At 49.8% G+C, this 18,371-nt stretch overlaps 1 protein-coding gene across 1 annotated transcript in view; it reads right to left on the bottom strand.

Annotated features, from left to right (window-relative positions):
- Nucleotides 1–8,231: 8,231 nt before the first annotated feature.
- Nucleotides 8,232–18,371, bottom strand: part of TLL2 (tolloid like 2) — a 134,215-nt gene continuing 124,075 nt past the window's right edge. The window contains exons 17-21 of the mRNA XM_059899542.1: nucleotides 17,933–18,058; nucleotides 15,785–15,912; nucleotides 12,578–12,791; nucleotides 9,958–10,208; nucleotides 8,232–8,366 (exon numbers count right to left, since the gene is read on the bottom strand). Coding sequence (XP_059755525.1) covers nucleotides 8,232–8,366; nucleotides 9,958–10,208; nucleotides 12,578–12,791; nucleotides 15,785–15,912; nucleotides 17,933–18,058 — 854 coding nt within the window. The remainder of the gene's footprint in view (nucleotides 8,367–9,957; nucleotides 10,209–12,577; nucleotides 12,792–15,784; nucleotides 15,913–17,932; nucleotides 18,059–18,371) is intronic.

The following is an 18,371-nucleotide window of genomic DNA, read 5'->3' as shown; positions in this document are numbered from 1 at the left end:
TGAGCACACGCCTTAGGCAATGAGCCGCGTGGCGGTGAGTTAGTTTCACCCCCTTTCTGTTCTCACGTTTTGATGGGGAGCCTCACAGAGCTGGAGGAAAGCCATGAATGTGGGCTGCCTTATAATTCTTACGAGTTCTTTGTTAGGAGTTCGCTTCTTTAAAACAATGAAGGAGTTGGAGTCTCATGTCAACAGAACAATTAAAACCAATCATTTGGTCATTTCAATGAGTGCATTCATTCATTTACTCAACAAATCTTTTTGACAACTTCTCTGTGTCACGTATTATTCTGGGCACTGTCCTGGGCTTGGTGATAAAGACAAATGAGGCCCGAACTCTTAGGGAATGTATGTTCCAGCGAGGCAGACAGACAACAATCAGAACAAAACAGCAAAAAGCACTGTGGAGGAGCAAGCGGGGCGTCAGGGAAGAGTGACCGGAGCGACCAGGAGGCAGTTGCTTTAGACGTCTCTGAGAGCTGACACTTACGATGGACTTCCCTGGTGGCGCAGTGGTTAAGAATCCGTCTGCCAATGCAGGGGACACCGGTTCAAGCCCTGGTCTGGGAAGATCCCACATGCCATGGAGCAAGTAAGCCCGTGCGCCACAACTACTGAGCCTGCGCTCTAGAGCCCGTGAGCCACAACTACTCAGCCCACGCACCTAGAGCCTGTGCTCCGCGACAAGAGAAGCCACCGCAATGAGAAGCCCTCGCACCACAAAGAAGAGTAGCCCCCGCTCGCCGCAACTAGAGAAAGCCCGTGTGCAGCAACGAAGACCAACGCAGCCAAAAATAAACAAATAAATAAAATTAAAAAAAAAAAAGATGCACGTGAATGATGAGAAGAGGGTCCCAGGCGGAGGGAACAGGAAATGCAAAGTCCCGGGGCTGAAGCAGGCTTCGTGTGCTGGGACCAGAGGGAGGCCAGTGTACCTGCAGGGAGGGACCTGGAAGAGGTTAAAGACAGAGTGAGCTAGGGGCCCGTGATGTGAGCAGGCAGGGCATGGTAGGATTTCCATCGTAGAGCAATGGGAAGACTTTCAGGGGTTTTGAGGGGGAGGGGGATGATCTAACTGATGTCGACAATGATTACTGGCTTCTCTGTGGAGCCTGGATTATAGGGGACACAAGTGTTAACGTGGAGACTGGTTAGCAGAGTCCAAGCCAGTGGTGACGCTGGCTGCCCTGGGATGAGGACAGTGGAGATGGAGAGGAGTGAATGGGTTTGTGGCTTATTGCGGGGGTAAAGGCAGTGAGGCTTGATGATGGAAGAAATGTGGGGCGGGGGAGGGGAGAGAAGGAGATGGGAAGATCAGAATGAAGCCGACTCCTGGCTTTGGGGCTTGACTAACAGGCGTGGAGGCACCACCTGCTTAGGCAGGGGATACCGGAAAACGGGGTGTGGGGATCCAGGCACTGGGAGGCTGTGCTGCATAAGACCTGCGTGGCCTCTGCCTCATGGGGCCTCCAGTCCCCAAGGCTCCACGGTGACGGCTAAACTGAATCCACAGGTGCCTGGACGCTGGGGAGACGGCACAGTTCAGAGAGGCCTGTGTGGAAAGCCTTGGCTGCCCTTCTGGACCGTGTGAGGTCTTAGGCAAGTGAAGTAACTCCTTCCAGCCTCTGCCTGAATCTATAAAGTGGAGAAAATACAGTTTACAATGACTGGACTATTTAAATCAGCACAACTGGTACAAATTATGCTCCTAACTTTGCTTGGTGGGCATAGAATCACACCTGGGCCAGAGAGCTGGACCAAGGAACTTGAGTTGATGGCCCCTGCTCCCTCTGACGAGGCTGTCTGTGGATGGGCAAGGCCAGCAAGGTCCTTTTTGACTCTTTTTGTTTGCTATGCATCCACTGATCACCAGCTCTCCCTCTGATGGACACGTCACTTCTTTACAAGAATTGCTAAGACCTCCAGTCAGAGGGTGCTCTGGCCTAAGAGTCTGGGTCAGTCAGGGTTCTCTGGTCATAAGCATCAAAACAGACTCTTTGGGCTTCCCTGGTGGCGCGGTGGTTGGGAGTCTGCCTGCTAGTGCAGGGGGCGTGGGTTCGGGCCCTGGTCTGGGAGGATCCCGCGTGCCGCGGAGCGACTGGGCCCGTGGGCCGCAGCTGCTGGGCCTGCGCGTCTGGAGCCTGTGCCCCTCAACGGGGGGGGCCGCGGTGGTGAGAGGCCTGCGCACCGCGGTGGGGGGTGGCCCCCGCTTGCCACGGCTGGAGGGGGCCCTCGCGCGGAAACGAAGCCCCAACACAGCCAAAATAAATAAATAAATAAATAATAAATTTAAAAAAAAAAAAGTTAGGTTAAAAAAAAAAAAAAAAAAAAACAGACTCTTTTTAATTTAAGAAGAAAGGGAATTGCTTGGTTGAGTGTAGGGGAGCTCACAGAAAGAAGAGAGGGCAGGGACCCCAGCTCTGGGTTGCTCCTGAGGCTTCAGCAGCAAGGACTCCTAGACAGTCCTCTCAGGATATCCTCCCAGGGAAAACCAGCTCCGAAGTAGCTTGGCCCTTTTGCCCCTTGACCAGGACTCCAGTTCCAGGAAGAGGATCTGATTGGTCTTGAGACAGACTGGGATCTGGGACCTGGGCCCCTTTGCTGCAGTGCTTGCACCTGGACAAAACTCTCCTCAAGCAACAAAATACAAAGAAACTATAAGGGACTAAAAATAACTGTGTGCATGTGCAGTTGGGGCAAATCATGAACAACAAGATACAAAAAACCCCAGCTGCCACTTCTGAGATGTCGGGAACAGAAGCAGGGTACTGTGCATACACCCTGCACACGGCACCACCAACGGGGTGGGCAGACCACCTAAGTCACCCTTCTGGCCTGACCCTTACCCTCACCTCATATAAGGGACCAGCTCGCCCCCCTCAGGGAGCAAGCGAACCTGTTACATGTTTTCGCTCCCTGGCGCTGCAGCAGGAGCCCCACTAAAGCCTTGCCTGAATTTCTCGTCTGGCCTCTTATCAATTTCTATTGATCAAAGAGTCCAAGGACCCTGGTTGGTAACAGTCTGGTTTGGGTCATGTGCCCAAGGAGGACCTAGGCCTGGCTGACAGTCTGCCCAACGTGGGTCCCTCCAATGTGAGGGGAAATGGTTCTGCAAAGGGAACTTGCCATCATCACCCAAAGAAGAGGTTATGGGCGAAGTGAGCCGGCTCACCTCCTCTGGAAGGTATTAGGTCTGAGAATTATCACCTTAGAAACCATGGAAGAGATGCCCTTAGCGGGTGAGAGATTAGAGCTGCCAACCCTGCGATTCTCTAATCATTTGTATTTAAACCTGTACAAGCCTGATCACACTGATAGTTTGCCAGGCGACAACTGGTCAGTTTAAAAAGCTGGTCCATTCCAAATGATAGGTGGTCTTGTTCTGGTTTTAAAATATCTTTATCTAAAATATCAGTAGGGAAGTAGTGATGCGGTAAAATGTGAAAACAAACAGAAGGATTCTGGTCATTTCCTGGTCTATGAATGTCACACGTGAGAATCATTAGTGGCATCCACCAGATGGTTCTAGTTCATTTCATTCTTAACGTGAGTTGAGTTATGAGTTGTTTTGGCCAATGACATGTGAGCAGAAGTGATGTGTCACTCCTAGGCAGTCATAAGAGGCAGTGTATGATTTGTCACACTCTCTTTCCCTCTGCCACAGAAATCAGCAAGTCTCCAGGTAGCAGCTGCTCCATCAGCCTAGTCCTGACTGAGGATGGTGTGGAAGGGCTTCCAGACACCAGAGATGAACACGTAGTATGAACAAGAAATAAGTCTTTCTTCTGTAAAGACCCTGACATGTGAGGGTTTTTTGTTGTTGTTGTGGCATAAGCTACCTTATCCTGACTGACACATAAAGCATTCATACCCCTGTACCACTGGGGCTCATCCTTTAGGTACTGGTGACTGCAAAAGGGCAGAAAAGTCATAAAACCTTGACACTCTACATGTAGCACAAAACAGTTGCATGTGTTAAATAGTTTTGCATTAAGACTGAGTGTTTTTAAAAACATGGTGCCATATTGCCCTTCCCTGATGTGACCCACAAAACTCCAAACACACCCTAAAGTCTCTTCATCTGGTCAACCTCAAAAGACTGTCCTTGATCAGACGGCGTCTCTGTCCTTGTGTTAGAAATGGACCCTGTATCAGCCAGGGCCCCCACAGGAAATGAGTGATATACTCAACTAGCTGTATTTAAGGGGGCTTATTAAAAGGACTATTTATGGGCTTCCCTGGTGGCGCAGTGGTTGGGAGTCTGCCTGCTAGTGCGGGGGACACGGGTTCGAGCCCTGGTCTGGGAGGATCCCGCATGCCACGGAGCGGCTGGGCCCGTGGGCCACAGTTGCTGGGCCTGCGCGTCTGGAGCCTGTGCTCCGCAACAAGAGAGGCCGCGATGGTGAGGGGCCTGCGCGCCGCGGTGGGGAGTGGCCCCCGCTTGCCGCAACTGGAGAGGGCCCTCGCACAGAAGCGAGGACCCAGCACAGCCATAAATAAATAAATAAACAAATACTTTATTAAAAAAAAAAAAAAAAGGACTATTTATAAAGGTTCCCCTTGGGGGATAATGCAGTACGAAGGTCAGACCGGCAGAGTGTCATTTCCCCCCAGGTCTGAAGGGACAAGTGAAAGGAGTGGCTGCCAGAGTCCAGAGAGAGAGCCCCCTTATAGGAGCCGTGACCTTCAGTTTTAGATGTCACATGTGGTCCTCAGGCTCAAAACCAGGTGGAGAGAATTGCTGAGGGGCAAACGGAAGATGTCTACCACATCTAGCACTGTTACAGCGGCAACCATCGCCACAACGTTCGTGTTGTCAGATTTGCAGCCTGTTTGGGTCCAAGAAAGGGGGCAACTTTGAAGCCCTCTTTAGCTTTGCTCGTGACTTTCTGGGTCCAACAGGGAGCTGTGTTCTGGAGCCAGGCACTGGGTACTCACCAGAGAGTAGAAAGCCAGAGAGAGGGTCCCCTTTTTTTTAATCTCCTCCCCAAGTTCTCGTGGTATTGGAGAAACTGATCACCAAGATCTTGTCTGAACTTATAATACAAACCCAGGACACATCAATAAATCCACATTCTTTAATGAAACATTTCTTTCTAGACATATGTTAGCTCCTCTCCCCTTTCTCTTTGCAACTGACAACATTTCATGAAATGTACAGTTACACGAAATAAAAAATACAATATATTTATAGATAATGCTCTAAACGGTTTTTCTTTTTCTTTTTTCTTTTTAAAGAATCCTTCTAGGCATTTGGGATTATTTTTCAGAAGTTCAGTCTACAAAGGAAACTTGAAAAACATCTGCTGAAGCCAAAGGAACACTTGTTCACACACTGGATAATAACAATACCACGAATTATCTGAGATTTATCAAATAGACCAGATCAACGGCAAACCCCAGTGTGATTTGCTAGTTAGCAAGATTTTACAAATGATTCAACCAGGCTGAGCGTTTCATGAGTAATAAGAAACTTAACTTTAGAGGAAAATAGTCTTACAGTGAATCGATGCACAGCCTCATTTTCTGTTTGGAGAAATTCCACAAGCTGAAGTTAATTCCAGATCCTTACCCTGCCCTGGGATCCAGGTTCTAGCATCTACTAGACCAGATTACACTAGAATTGGACCAGGCTGAAGACCCAGACCCCAAATATTTCATCGGGTCATCAAGATAATTCTCTGAACTGAAGCCAGTCTTCTTGGAGCTCTGTGACAGCCCCAAGGACAAAGCAGGCAGGGGTAATGTCCCCTGGGATATGTGCAGGAAGGTCACTGGGCATTTGGAAGAGCCAAGGCAGGGGTCTGGGTCTTTCTGCTGAGTGGACTTTCTCTCGTGAAGCCAGCTGTACGTTCCTTGCAGAACCTGCCCTGTGCGTACGTCCTGTGAGTCTGAGTTTCCAGGGGAGTGGTCTGGCCAGCCCCAGCTGAATCAGAGCTTGTCTTTTCTGGGAATACGTCACTCACAGAAGGCCTAAATAAAGGTTTTCATAAGAGTCCCATTGTTTCAAATTGGCCACAGGTTGATAATTGTTGAAGTTGTGTTTTTGAAAATATTCATACTAGAGAGAGAAAAATAAGTACCATTGTTTCATGAGGGTGGCAAATACTGAGGCAGAGCTGACTCTGTTTCTGACTCCCTCTCACTTTTCCAGGGAATTCATTAATCTTATTCAGACTTCTAAAGGCTGAAACTACAGAATTTTCATGTTCTTGGAGAGAGAACCTTACCAGTCACCTTATGCATCCTGACTTCAGTTTCAACTGTGAAGATCAGACGGGGCAAAATAAAAGCCGCCAAAACACAAAAATCAGAGAAATGGAATCCACCCTATGAGGTGGGTAAGGTCTGAACCAGTGACAAGCTGCTCCATGTGCTGAATCAAAGATCCCCTGGGAACAGGGGCTGTGATAGATCACGATATAAGAATGTAGGCTGAACCTCCATTCAGGGCCAAGAAAGGCCAAGAGAGAACTTGGTGAAAGAAGACCCATAAAACACCGCGCAGGTCCAGAAGGGCCTACTCAGTCAAATCAGTGGGCCAGTATTTATCACACTGCATTGATTAAGGCTCTGACAGTTGATCCTTTACATTCATACATATATACAGACATATATTATTATTAATAATACTTTGCTTTTTTTCTGTTTTAAGGAAAAAATAGTCCCATGCATTTCTTCTATCTTTCTTTGTATTCTTTTTTTTTCATCTTTTTCTTTTTTTAAACTCCCAGCAATCATTTTAATTAGAGATAGTCCTCTGGGGGTATATTCTGATCTTTAAAAAATATCACCTTTAATCTTTTGCAAATACTTTGTTTCAAATGAGGTTGATTCATCCCAAAGGAATTCTGGCGCTTGGGAGCGATCTCGGCTCTCACCAAAAACCCTCTCGTGCGCTGTCCTGTGTTCGATACCAACCACACGGGACTTAGGGTTATGTAAACATTATTTAAAAATTATTCCAACATAAATACTCTTTTAAAGCTAACACACCACAGCTTTTAGCTCATAATGCCCATAGATGCCTTAATGAAATGCCATTCAGAACTACCTCACTGTTTAAAGTACACCTGGAGGTTTCAAAATTATGTAAACAACATCCTCTACACTTCTCTAGGACAAGTGCCAAGCGTGGTGAATTCTGACTGCAGGCTGGTGACTGAGCGCTAGTTAGTCTGGGCAACGTCACCCATGCACTCTTGAACCCGACTGGTTTCAGGACGTTAGTCACAGTAGACTTGTTCCACAAGGTGTTGATTCTTACATAACTTATAATTAACCAGTTTTCAATGATGTTAACCCCACGAGGGACCTGAATGGTCCCTCATAAGATGTCTTTGCACGTCTTGCAAATGCAGTTTGAGTTGGTTGTCGAGAGTCAAGGTCAACCACAGCAAGCGCCTCCAAAGCTGGAGGAATAGATGTTCTCAGCCCATGGAATCCCAAGGCCGGGTGGAGTCTTCTCCAAGTCAGTGAGGGCAGGAGGACAAGTCAGGATGTCTTCTTCTTGGCAGATTAGGGACTCTCACCAGCAAATGTGCTGCTGAAGTCACAGCAGATGCCTTAGTCCTCTAATGCAGTTAGGGATGGGGGAGCCCAACGTGGGCAGGGAGAGCCGATGATGCAGAGGAAAGGCTGGCGGTCTCCTTGCTACACGACAGGGATCCTCACACACCAGCTCCCTCTGTGCACTGCTTACTGTGATGTCTTTTTTAGTCCTGACGACCATATTCTCAGGTTTCATGGGTGACGTGTCCCTGGCAGAGAGATAGCAAAAGTCTCCAGCCAAAGCTGTGAGGAACACATGCGCTATGGCCAGGCTTTTATCCTCATTGCGCAGTATAGACAGAAGATGACCCGAGTCTCCAGGACACGGTCACACTGCCTGACACCTATGGAAGCACGTCCAGAAATAGAGGAAGGACCCACCCAAGGGTGGGCTTTTGCCTCATAGGAGCAAGGGACGAGGAGAATGAACAGGCATAGCTTGAATAGTCAGTGACGTCAAATCTTAATCTTTAAAACTCCATGACTGATCACATTGCAGCTGGAATCAAAGGAACATCTTCTCTCCTTGTTTTGGCCGAACTTCATCAGATACACACACCTCCAAGGCTAGATTTTGAGTTTTTGTTTGAGAATAATACTGCACACTGCTTTAGAGCAAATTCACAAGGTGCCACTGTTATAACAAAAACATTCTCATTTCCTGTTTTTCAAGAACAACATTATTTCTTCATGTGCAGGGCGTCCTGGAACTTGGTGCTCGTGTACTGGGCCTGAAAGCCCTTCTTGTTGACGGTGTCATCCGTGTGGAATCGAATCATCAGAGAATCCCCTGCAGAGTAGATTTCTTCCAACGGCTGAGGGGAGGAGAAAGGAAAACCAGAGGGACTTTATGCCAGTTGGCTGTGGTTGGAGTTTAAAATAAGGAGGATGAGACAGAACTTTACACAAAGACGTAGGATGGCTGATGATGCCGCAAGGCAACCCTGGCACCAGAGGCTCTGAAGGGCAACAAAACAAGCTCTTTTTCAAAGGAAAGCTTTTCAAATTCTGCTCCAGACAGCACCCCCGCCCCCTGCCCCAGCCCTGCTTTTCCAAAGACAATCTGAAATGCATAGCTCATATAGAATCTATTATTTATTAAGTGCATAGATTAATTAAGTGCACTTCTCTAAGCACTTTCAGATCTCATCTCATGTAAACTTTACAACAACTTTATAAGGCAGGTTCTATCTCTATTCCATACTTGAGGAAACTGAGATGAGATTCAAGTTCACACAACTAGATAGGCTGCAAGCTCAGGTTTTTCTCACTGTAAAGTGTATACCATGAATCACCCAGCTCTAGGGTCACCACTGTGGTGTGTCTTCCAGGAGACCTAAGACAAAGACCATTGTTGAGGTCCATGTCCTGTCCAAGGACAAAACATGGGCTGGAGTCACTACATTTGTCAGAAAGGTTTTGCCAGGTGGTGGATGAAGGGGAGCCAGGTTCTGAGGCTGCTGTCTGCCAGATTCTAACGGAACCAAACTGGGCTTCCTGTACATTTCACTGCTCAGGACCCTCCAAGGTTTTCCTCTGCATGTGGACCCCACAGTTTGAAAGACTTTAGCTCTCAAAGGCACTGCATCAGCTAAGTCACACTTCGGCATCCTTTCTTCTTTGGAGGGTGAGAGAAGATGAAGGGAAATTATTCAGAGACTCATGCAAATGCCAGTTTGAGAGTCTGTTTAGCACAAGCACTAATGACTCCAAAATGATTTAATGTAAGTCCAGCCAGTTGCAAAGAAGCTTGAGTGATCAGCCCTGGAGGTGGAGGAAAGGAAAGAGCTGGGGACCCAGTGTGGGCAGTGCCCGGCGTGGTACAGCCAGAGAGGGCCCAGGATACTGAACTGGCTGGTCCACACACTTGCACTGAGCGCCAACTACATGCCAGGCCCTATTTCAGGTGCTGGGGAAATAGTGATCAAAACAGGCCTGCCCTGTCCTGAGGAGGTGGCCCAGGAAAGAGGTGATAATGAGAAAAATGATCATGACCTTGAGCGTAACTAATATGTTTGGAGTAAAAGAGTGATTCATAATTTTCACAGGCATTTGGTTTTATTGGGAGAGAGAATTGTGAATATGTGGAATATGCAAAAGTATAATTAAAAAAAAATTTTAAAGCCTGAAGGCTAAAGAAAAATGGGGGGTGGGGGGTAGGAGGGCAGGGAGAGATGAACCCTTTGCAAAAGTAGGCAGTCCTAAAAAGGACTTGCTCTTACCTAGCTGACCTCGGTATCAGGTCCCCGGTACCTCCCAACCTCCTCTGCGACTACCCTCCAGTTTCCCTCTTTGCTCCAGCAGAGCGGGCCTCCTGGCTGGTGCTGTAAGCGGCAGAGACTCTGACGCACGCGTGTCTGACCCAGCAGCCCCGCGGCCCGCCTTCCCCGCATCCCCGAGACTCACCCCGGAGCCGCAGAAGCGGCCGAGCCTGGGCGCCGTGCTGTCGTAGCCGTCGTACGCCTCCATGTAGTCGTAGCCACAGTCGGCCTCCTCCTCGACCTCAAAGGTCCGGAATATCAACTCCACGCCGTAGCCGTCCTCCGCCACGATCACCCAGTCGCAGCGGGCCTGGCTCGGGTAATTGTTGTCCCCAAACTGGGCATGGGAATAGAGCTCTTTGGTCTGCACTTCGGCCTTCAGCCTGCCCCCGCACTCTAGAGCGGAGAGAGAAGCGCGATGCCCCCTCCGCACAGAGCGCACGCTCCGCGCCCCCTCTTCCTGGCCCCCAGTTTCTCTTCACACCCTCCGTACGGGCCAGTTTTCTCCACAAAGCCTGGTGTGTGCCCTGTGCGAAGGGCTGGGAAAGTTTCATCAGCCCATTTTACAGAGGAGTAAAAGAGATCCAGGAGTTTCAGGGCTCACTGGGGAATCCAAATTGACTCTTACGAACAAACCAAGGTCCTGTGTTCCCAGAGTGGGCCATAGGGAGGCCTCGGGGAATACCGGGGCATGCTACTGACAAAAGCCTTTTTCTCTCTCCAGTTATGGAGACCTGGGGCCAATGGATGATTTGCCCGACTGGTCGCTGGGATGTGATGGATCTTTACCACTTTACTGCCTGGAAGCGCTAGAAGCATCTGAAAAGGGCTCACACTTGCCCGGCCGACTTGCTGTAATTTGTTACTTTGCCAGCAGAGGGCACCAAAAGCACATCAAAACTGCTGGTGAGCGCTCAAACCTGAAACCTCAGAATAGACCTGGCTGGCGCCTGCATTTGAGAGCCTAACTATAGGCCAGCTTTGAAACCCCTGTGAGTGTTACAGGCGAGCTGCGCCTTGTACTTTGGACTTATATTCTGTAGCCTTGGCTTCTGCGTTTTTTCACTGGGACGGTAACTCTGGTTGGCCCGAGTCCCATCCTACCATGTGTCTAGGCTGCTAGAGACCACATAATAAAAACGTGTAAATGAGAGGGATGGGAAATTAGAAAGCAACAGAAATTCTGAAGGCAAATTCCTCCACAGCAGGTCCTCAATGTGCTCCACGCCTCCTCCCGCTGGCGTGGCTTCCGCACTGTCTGGTAACATTCCCTAGCCCGGCTGGAGCTCCACGTCCAGCCTGGCCCAAGTCCTGTCCGACTGCCAACTCTTAATCCCATGTGTGCTCTAGCTTAGAATTTCTTCCAGGTCTGAGCTGTCTTTGGGAAATTTCAAATTCTTGAGACGTGGCTAGCCAGGAAATGGGCACTTAGCAGGGCAGGATGCCTTCCTTCCATCCTGCCAGATCCCCTCTCCATTCTTCCCCACCTGCTCTGGGCCCCTGGAGGCAGACCTCTGGGCCTACATGGATGAGCCCTTTGCCTTCATGATCCAGCCACAGGGAGCACCAGCAGATCAGAGGAGGGAGGAGAGAGGTCAGGGCATTAGTCCCAGGCGCCCTCTTTGCCTGGTCCTCGCTCCTGTTGGGGGGCCCTCTGTTTGCCCCCCTCTATCTCTATGCTCCAGGAACCGTTCCCTCCTCTGGTATCCAAGCCGGGGGTAGTAACAGCCTTGCAACCTAGCCCTGATTGCTGCACTGTCCCCATGGTGTCCTCACACCCTGCCCAACCCTCTGTAAACAGTCCCTTATTCAATTCTCCTCAAATAACGATTCTACCTGAATGTGCCCCCATTGCCTGCAGGACCCTGACCTCCCCTGAGCACCCACACTCAGTCTGCAGGGACAAGAGGGTGAAGTCACTAGTTAGTGGCTTTTAAACTTCACCGGGGAAGTGACAGCGCAGCCGTGAACAGTGGGGAGTTTTCTCCCAGGCAAGGGCCAGCCAGACGGAGAAGGTGCCACCTGTCATTTTGTCTCACCTGATTCATGTTTTCTGGTTCTGGGAAAGAACTGGGAGGAGGGGCTGTTAAAGGGCTCAGAAAACCTCACAGTGGTCGTCATCATGAGCTCAGACTCTGAGTGGGCTGCACAGTCACCGCTTTGCCAGAGGGCCAGGATCAGAGAGTCAAAGTTGCTTCAAGGGCTCTAGTCCCAGGTTGTCTCCTTTAAACGACTAAAGAGCAGAGCCAGTGTTCTTACTGACTTTCTTCCGTTTAACACAGTAAATAATGTAAGTTATATGCATAAACATTTTCCTCCAGAGGGCTGAATAAAGTTATTTATTTCAAGTGAGGAAAAATAATGCGGAACAAAAACACTTTTCATTTTCTGGAACTGGTCCTTGGAGGGTACAAAGGGCTACTCTCCACCACTCAGCACCCAGACTCAGGGTTTCACAGGCCAGCAAAATTACAAGTAAAATTTTAAAGCTTGGGTTGGGGGCGGTGGGAGGAAGAAAGGAAGGAAGGAAAGAAACGTGGCGCCGACAAAGTGTTGCCCCTTTAAAAGGTTGTCAGTGAAGGACATTAAAAGAAAACAACCCTTCCCCCATGGGTGCCCATGTTTCATTTTAAAAGGGACATGTTATCATACACTGCTCGTCCCCCATGGTCAGAATTAAAGGTGGTCCTTTCCCTGCCTTCATCACCCATCTATCTCCAGCCCACGTGGGCATCAGCTGAAGGCCGGGCTCCCAGCCCACGCACCTGTGCTGTGCATGGCTTGGAATCCTCTCCTCTGCACCGAGGCGTCGGAATAAAACCGGAGAAACAGGCTGCTGCCCGAAGCCACCACGGGGTCTGGCTTCTTGCTGCCACAGAAACGGCCAAGGACCGGGGCCAGGCTGTCGGGCCCATCGTACAGCTCCAGGTGGTCGTAGGCACATTCTTGGTGCTGCTCGATCTCAAACTCGTTAAACGTCTAGGGATGGAAGAGCAGAAAGTGAGGCAAGGTCACTTCAGCCGGGGCGGGCCCCCCTCTCCAGGGGTGGGAGAGGAAGGGGCATGAGGACACGCACCTGCCCAGCCAGCTGTGCAGGCGGCGTGGAGCCCATGGTGATGGTGGCCACATCTGTTGAGAAGGTCTCCAGCTGGCCCCTCTCTTAGTCCCCAGAACAACCCTATGACCTATTGCTACCACGACCGCTTTGCGGATAAGATGGCCAGGGTCAGAGGGTTTCAGTGCTTGTTGGTGTCTGTGCTCCTTCTGGCACATCCTGCAGCTTCTCCCTCAACGATGAGAGCAGCAGTGACCAAGGTGTTCACTCTGAGCCAGGGGCTGTTTTAAATGCTTTGTAAGTAGTAATCCTCATGACCCTGTGAGGTGTCTACCATGATAACCACCACCTTACAGATGACGAAACTGAGGCACAGGGCTGTCGGATAACTTGCCCAAGGTCACCCACTGGCAGAGTTGGGCCATGACCAGGAGGTCAAGGAGCCCTTGCCCTGAACCTCTGCACTGCACTGTGTGAATGAGGCTTCATGAAGTGCGCGCTACTCCACGTCAATGTCCTGAGAGTGGCTGGCCAGAGTTGAATATTTTTTTCCATGCAGAGCCCTGCATTTTCTCACTCAATTCTGATAATACTGTAAGGGAAGAGCTACTATTATCCCCAGTGTGCAGAAGGGGAAACTGAGTCTTAGGAAAGTTAAGTGGCTTGCCCACTTTCAAACAGCTAGAGAAGGATGGAGCTGAGCTTGACCCCCAGCCAGCCTGACTCCAGGCCACACTCCTAACCATCACCAGGCTATACTGCCTCCCTCCTCCCTGTCCCCCCAAGACCGTCCCCTGAAGCAGGCCAGGGCAACCCCATAATTCCAGGCTGTACACCAGGCTCTGCAGCCCCAAATGTAAGGCTTCTCAGGTGCTGGGCACATGACTGGCCAATGGCCTGCCCATGGCTACGAGGGGGATGGGACAAGGTGAGAGGGGACAGTTTAACTGAAGACTTGGACCAAATGACAGAGAGGGAGAGAGAACATTAGTTGGGGGTTGGAAGGGATCTCAATTCACAAGAAGGGGCCTGGGGTGACAGAGCAGAGATGGAGGTAGAGAGGGAGAAATAGAGGGGCCACTGGCTTTCGTAAGAATGACACACACATTTTGTGTTTGAGCTTTGAAATGGGCAAAGCTCTTCACACTTATAGGAAGGGAGGTGGGGCCAGAGAGTAGGGGTAGGGATGGTGGGCAGAAGTAGGAAGGGGAGGTTGGTGGGACCAGGGTGGGCAATGCAATGGTAGGGTGACGGTGGGCCAGGGAGGCGGGGAGCTCCCCAAAAGTCCATAGGACACCCTGTGGCTATCCCTGTGCAGTCAAACACTAGCTTCCTGGTAAGTATTCAGTCCACTCTGGTAGCAAAAAGGTAGAGCATGATCAATATACCCACCATCCACTTCCCAAGGAAGTATTTAAGAACTAGCACATATGTATGTGCCTCAGATAAATTGGAGGTCTGGGTTCACTCTGGCCACTGTGATCGGTTGCTTTATTTCCTCAGTACTGTAGAGAACAGGAAAAGACGTTTGGGGCAGTTACTAAAATCTTGTGGCCCTTCCAGGGAAGTGCCGCTAGCAGTTGTGCAAATTGCACGTTCCCAACCCCAGGGCGCGCCATTCCCCCGCCGTCTTCAGAGATTTGTGTTGCCATGGCAATCATCTTCCAGCAGACGGCAGCCTTTCTCTAATGCACTCGCTTTAATTCACCCTCGCCCAGATTCAAGGCTGTTCTGACTGACCCAAGAGAGCAGCCGAAAGCGTTTCCTACACGGACAGCCATGCATATGAGGTGCCCACATGGGCACCTGTGGTCACGGGCCCTGCCTTCACCCCTCGATGCCCCAGGCCTGCACCCGTGCCCAGCCTGGGCACCCATTCATCCACCTGTCCTCCTCACCGCTCTCGCCAGTAAAGACCCACGCAAGTCCCTGGGCGATCGTCTATTTATCATCACCTTCTCCTTTGTTCTCTCCCCTTCTCCCTGCATTATTGGTCCATAATTCAGGGGGACATCCATATACATTCTGAAGAGCTTAGCTATCTCCAGAGTTAGAATGACCCATTTAAAAACTGTTTGCTGGAATACAACAACTTCTCCAGAAGGCAAGAGGGTTTGTTTTACACTCCACGGTCTGGGAGTCCCTGGTGGCTGAGAAACAAGACTTGTAGGAAAACTCATTTCTCTTTTGAAATAACCGAGCATGGTGCGCAGACCACCACAGTCATATGCGTGGATGGGACTTTAAAGAAAGGCTTGGAAGATATATATTTTTAATTCAAGAGAGAATTAGCATACGTAACTTAACCTCCTATTGTTAACTGGAAAAAATGTAAGTTGTAGAAGAATATGAATAATAGAATCCATTTGAGAAATGTGAGCAAGAAAAAGGATATATATTTTTTCCTGTGCACACACACACACAGAAATTTCTGGAAGAATTCACAAGAAAATATTCAGAGAAGTCATTCCTAGAGTGAGCATGGGGATCTGGAAACTTGATTTCCACTTTCCAACCCTCTGACTGACTACATTTTTTTTTAACCTTGAGAATGTATTTTTTTTATTTTGTAAAATATTGTAACTGGAAACTATTGAATCTCAAACAGTGCTTCAGATCTGTGTGATGGGTGCCAGGTCATACTGACACCACTGTGAACAGGTGCTATTTACAGAACTTTTCTCACCCACCACCCTGGGCAGAGGGCTTCAGGTGCATCTTCTCTTTTAATCTGCACAACAGCCCGGAGAGGTAGGTTTCATTAGCAGTCCCATATTCCAGATAACAAAACTGAGTCCTGGAAATGTTGAGTAACCTCCCCAAGTTTCAGAGCTGGGAAGAGGCAGAGCAGAGACTCAGACCCGTGTCAGCCTGATACCGAAGTCCGTGTTGTCCATAAACTTTGAAAATAACTCACAAGTTTCACCCTGTGGCCCGCGGTTGAAGAGATGTTCCAGGTACACTCCCTCCGGCTCGGGTATTTGTCAGGCCAGTTGGGGCTCACCAGGGTCCCCTCTGCACTGCTGATCTTGTGCACACAGCCAGCTGGGGGTGACGGGTGACACACAGAAGAGAGAGAGAGGTAATTCATTTGTGGGCAGCAGAAGAGGCATTCCGGAAGAGCCTCCTCCCTGAGCTCTTGTCACACGGTCATAATATGTGAGAGCAGGGTTTGGCCTGAATCAAGGGTCCCCCAGCTCAGAGATCTGCTGATTTATTTGGCTTTGCCGCCTTCCTGGAGCCAGGTCACCTTTCTTACTATTGTTATTCGCATTGTGATTGTCGCTGGAAATATGGTAGAGTTAGTGGTTGAGACCACAGGCCCTGGGGTCAGATGGGCCTCGGTTCAAGTCTTGGTGCCACCACCTACAAGCTGTGGGACTCTGAGCCTTGGTGTCCTTATTGGTAAAAGGGGTGCCAACATTGTAGGGCGGATGCATGGATTAAATGAGATAATGCATGTGAAATGCTCAGTAAGCGCTAACAAAGATCTCCATCGCTATGCCTTCTGTCTTTTAGTTTCCAAAGCAATTTCAATTGGAGGCTACAGATGTTGGCCTGGTTACCATGCTATTTGCAAAGAGCGGTCCCACGACTTGCTTAGTAAGTAGCGTTTTGGCCAAGAGCTAGAATTTGTCTCTATCTGTGTTGAGTACTGCGCTAAGCACTTTGATTGCATCCTTTCATTTAATCCTTCCCACCTTCTAATTGAGAAAATAAGCTGAGAGATGGCAAGTGACCTGTTGGTTGGGGGTAGAGCCAGGCCTGCCTTTGCTCTTGCTGATTAGGAAATAGAGGGCACTGCGGAGGTACCACTGATGTCTCTGCCCTGTGGCTTCAGGCTGAGCAGCTGGAGGCTGAGTGTGGGTAAGAGGGAGGGGGCCCTGCAAGGAGGTTTCCCCTCATTGCTGCCTCTGCTCCGCAGCCGCACAGAGAACGGGCGCCCACAGGGGCAGCAGCTCAGACGTGGGATGTTCGCTGCCGCACTCCCTGCCACCGTGTGGGAACGCATACAGTTCACCTGATGGGACCTTAGCGGAGTTATATCCCTCCTGGCCTCCCCCATGCCACAGGGGCTAGACAAAGTTTTTTTTAAGTTCCAGAATGACAGTTCCTTCCAAGTTCTTCCAACCCACCTCTCAACCCAACCTGTGACCTCCTGTGTCTGGGTCACAGCGCTGGGCTCGAGGGTGGGCTTCTGAAGATGTCTAAGCTCATTCTTTAACCTTCCGGGGAGGCCCTGACCAGTCTCTGTGGCGCCCCAGCCAGTATCTCCTAATTCCGAAATGTTTATCCCAGAGCGGGGGTGTGAGGTCTTCACATCTTCCCTCACCTTATGTGCATGCAGGGCTCTGTGGTGGGGACAAGGCCTGGAGGCCTGTGTATTCATCGAGATGCTCAAACTCCCTTTGCAGGATGGTGAGAACACGGGAAGGCCTTTCCCAGAGTGACTGGACATGAAAAGCCGTCTGGCTCTGAAGGACTCCCAGTAGTGAATGAAGCAGGGAGCAAAGTCTTCCCCAAATTCTATTTCACTATTAGACCTGCAAATGGTAAATATGATTATGACATAGATGGGTGATATCTATCAACATTTCAAGTGCTTAATATGTGTCAGCCTGTCTGAAATACTTTCTAAGCATGCTCTCATTTAACCCTCACAAAAACTTTAAGAAGGAGGTATGTTTAGTCCGTTTTAAACAGAAGAGGACACTGAAGCTCAGAGAGGTTAAGTAACTCGCCCAAGGTCGCACAGCTGGTAAGTAGCAGAGCCAAGATTTAAACCTAGGTTGTCTGATTCTGGAGCCTGGTGTTTAACCACTTTTGAATAACAACTGCAGGAGAGCACTCAAGGGCCCCTACAAGCTTCCTGAAGGAGTGACTGCCCTGGCGAAAATCACTCTTGAGCAGGAAGGTGGGAGGAGAGAAGGCAGAAGCTGAGCCTCAGTTCGGGGCTTGCTAGACCTGGAACAAACACCCCTCGCTCTCACTCACGCATGTGCACACTTGGGCAGCCAAGGCGAACCTCCCCACGCCCTCCACCCTGGACACGGTCCAGCCTCACCCTCTTTGCAGTCCTGCCGGTTCTCATGGAGCCGGTAGCCGTTCCTGCACCTGCACAGGTAGCTCCCGAAGGTGTTGACACATTCGTGCTGGCACCCGCCGTTGTCCTTGGCGCACTCGTCCTTGTCTGCGGAGATCAACGGACTCTCCTAAGAGGAACCACCAACTTGGGAACGTCCCTCACAGCCCAGAACCCAGCTCAAAAGGAGTCTCTACCAGGGAGCCTCCCTGATTGTCCCAACTCTGATTATCCTTCCACGGGGCCGAGGGTGGGGCAGCATTCCTTGGATACTACTTGGCCCTGGTATATATTGAATTCCCCATGCTCCTAAAGCACTTTAATGTATATATAGGTTCTCCCCTCCTGCTCCCCACCCAAACCAAGGAGCTCCTTAAAGGATAGGCTAGTATTAATAATAATATTAACAATAATAAAAATA

Source organism: Balaenoptera ricei, chromosome 16 (assembly GCF_028023285.1).
Source record: "Balaenoptera ricei isolate mBalRic1 chromosome 16, mBalRic1.hap2, whole genome shotgun sequence".
In the NCBI taxonomy this organism is placed as follows: Eukaryota; Metazoa; Chordata; class Mammalia; order Artiodactyla; family Balaenopteridae; genus Balaenoptera; species Balaenoptera ricei.
The sequence above is the reverse complement of the archived record's forward strand: the minus strand, read 5'-3'. Positions and strand labels throughout refer to the sequence as shown.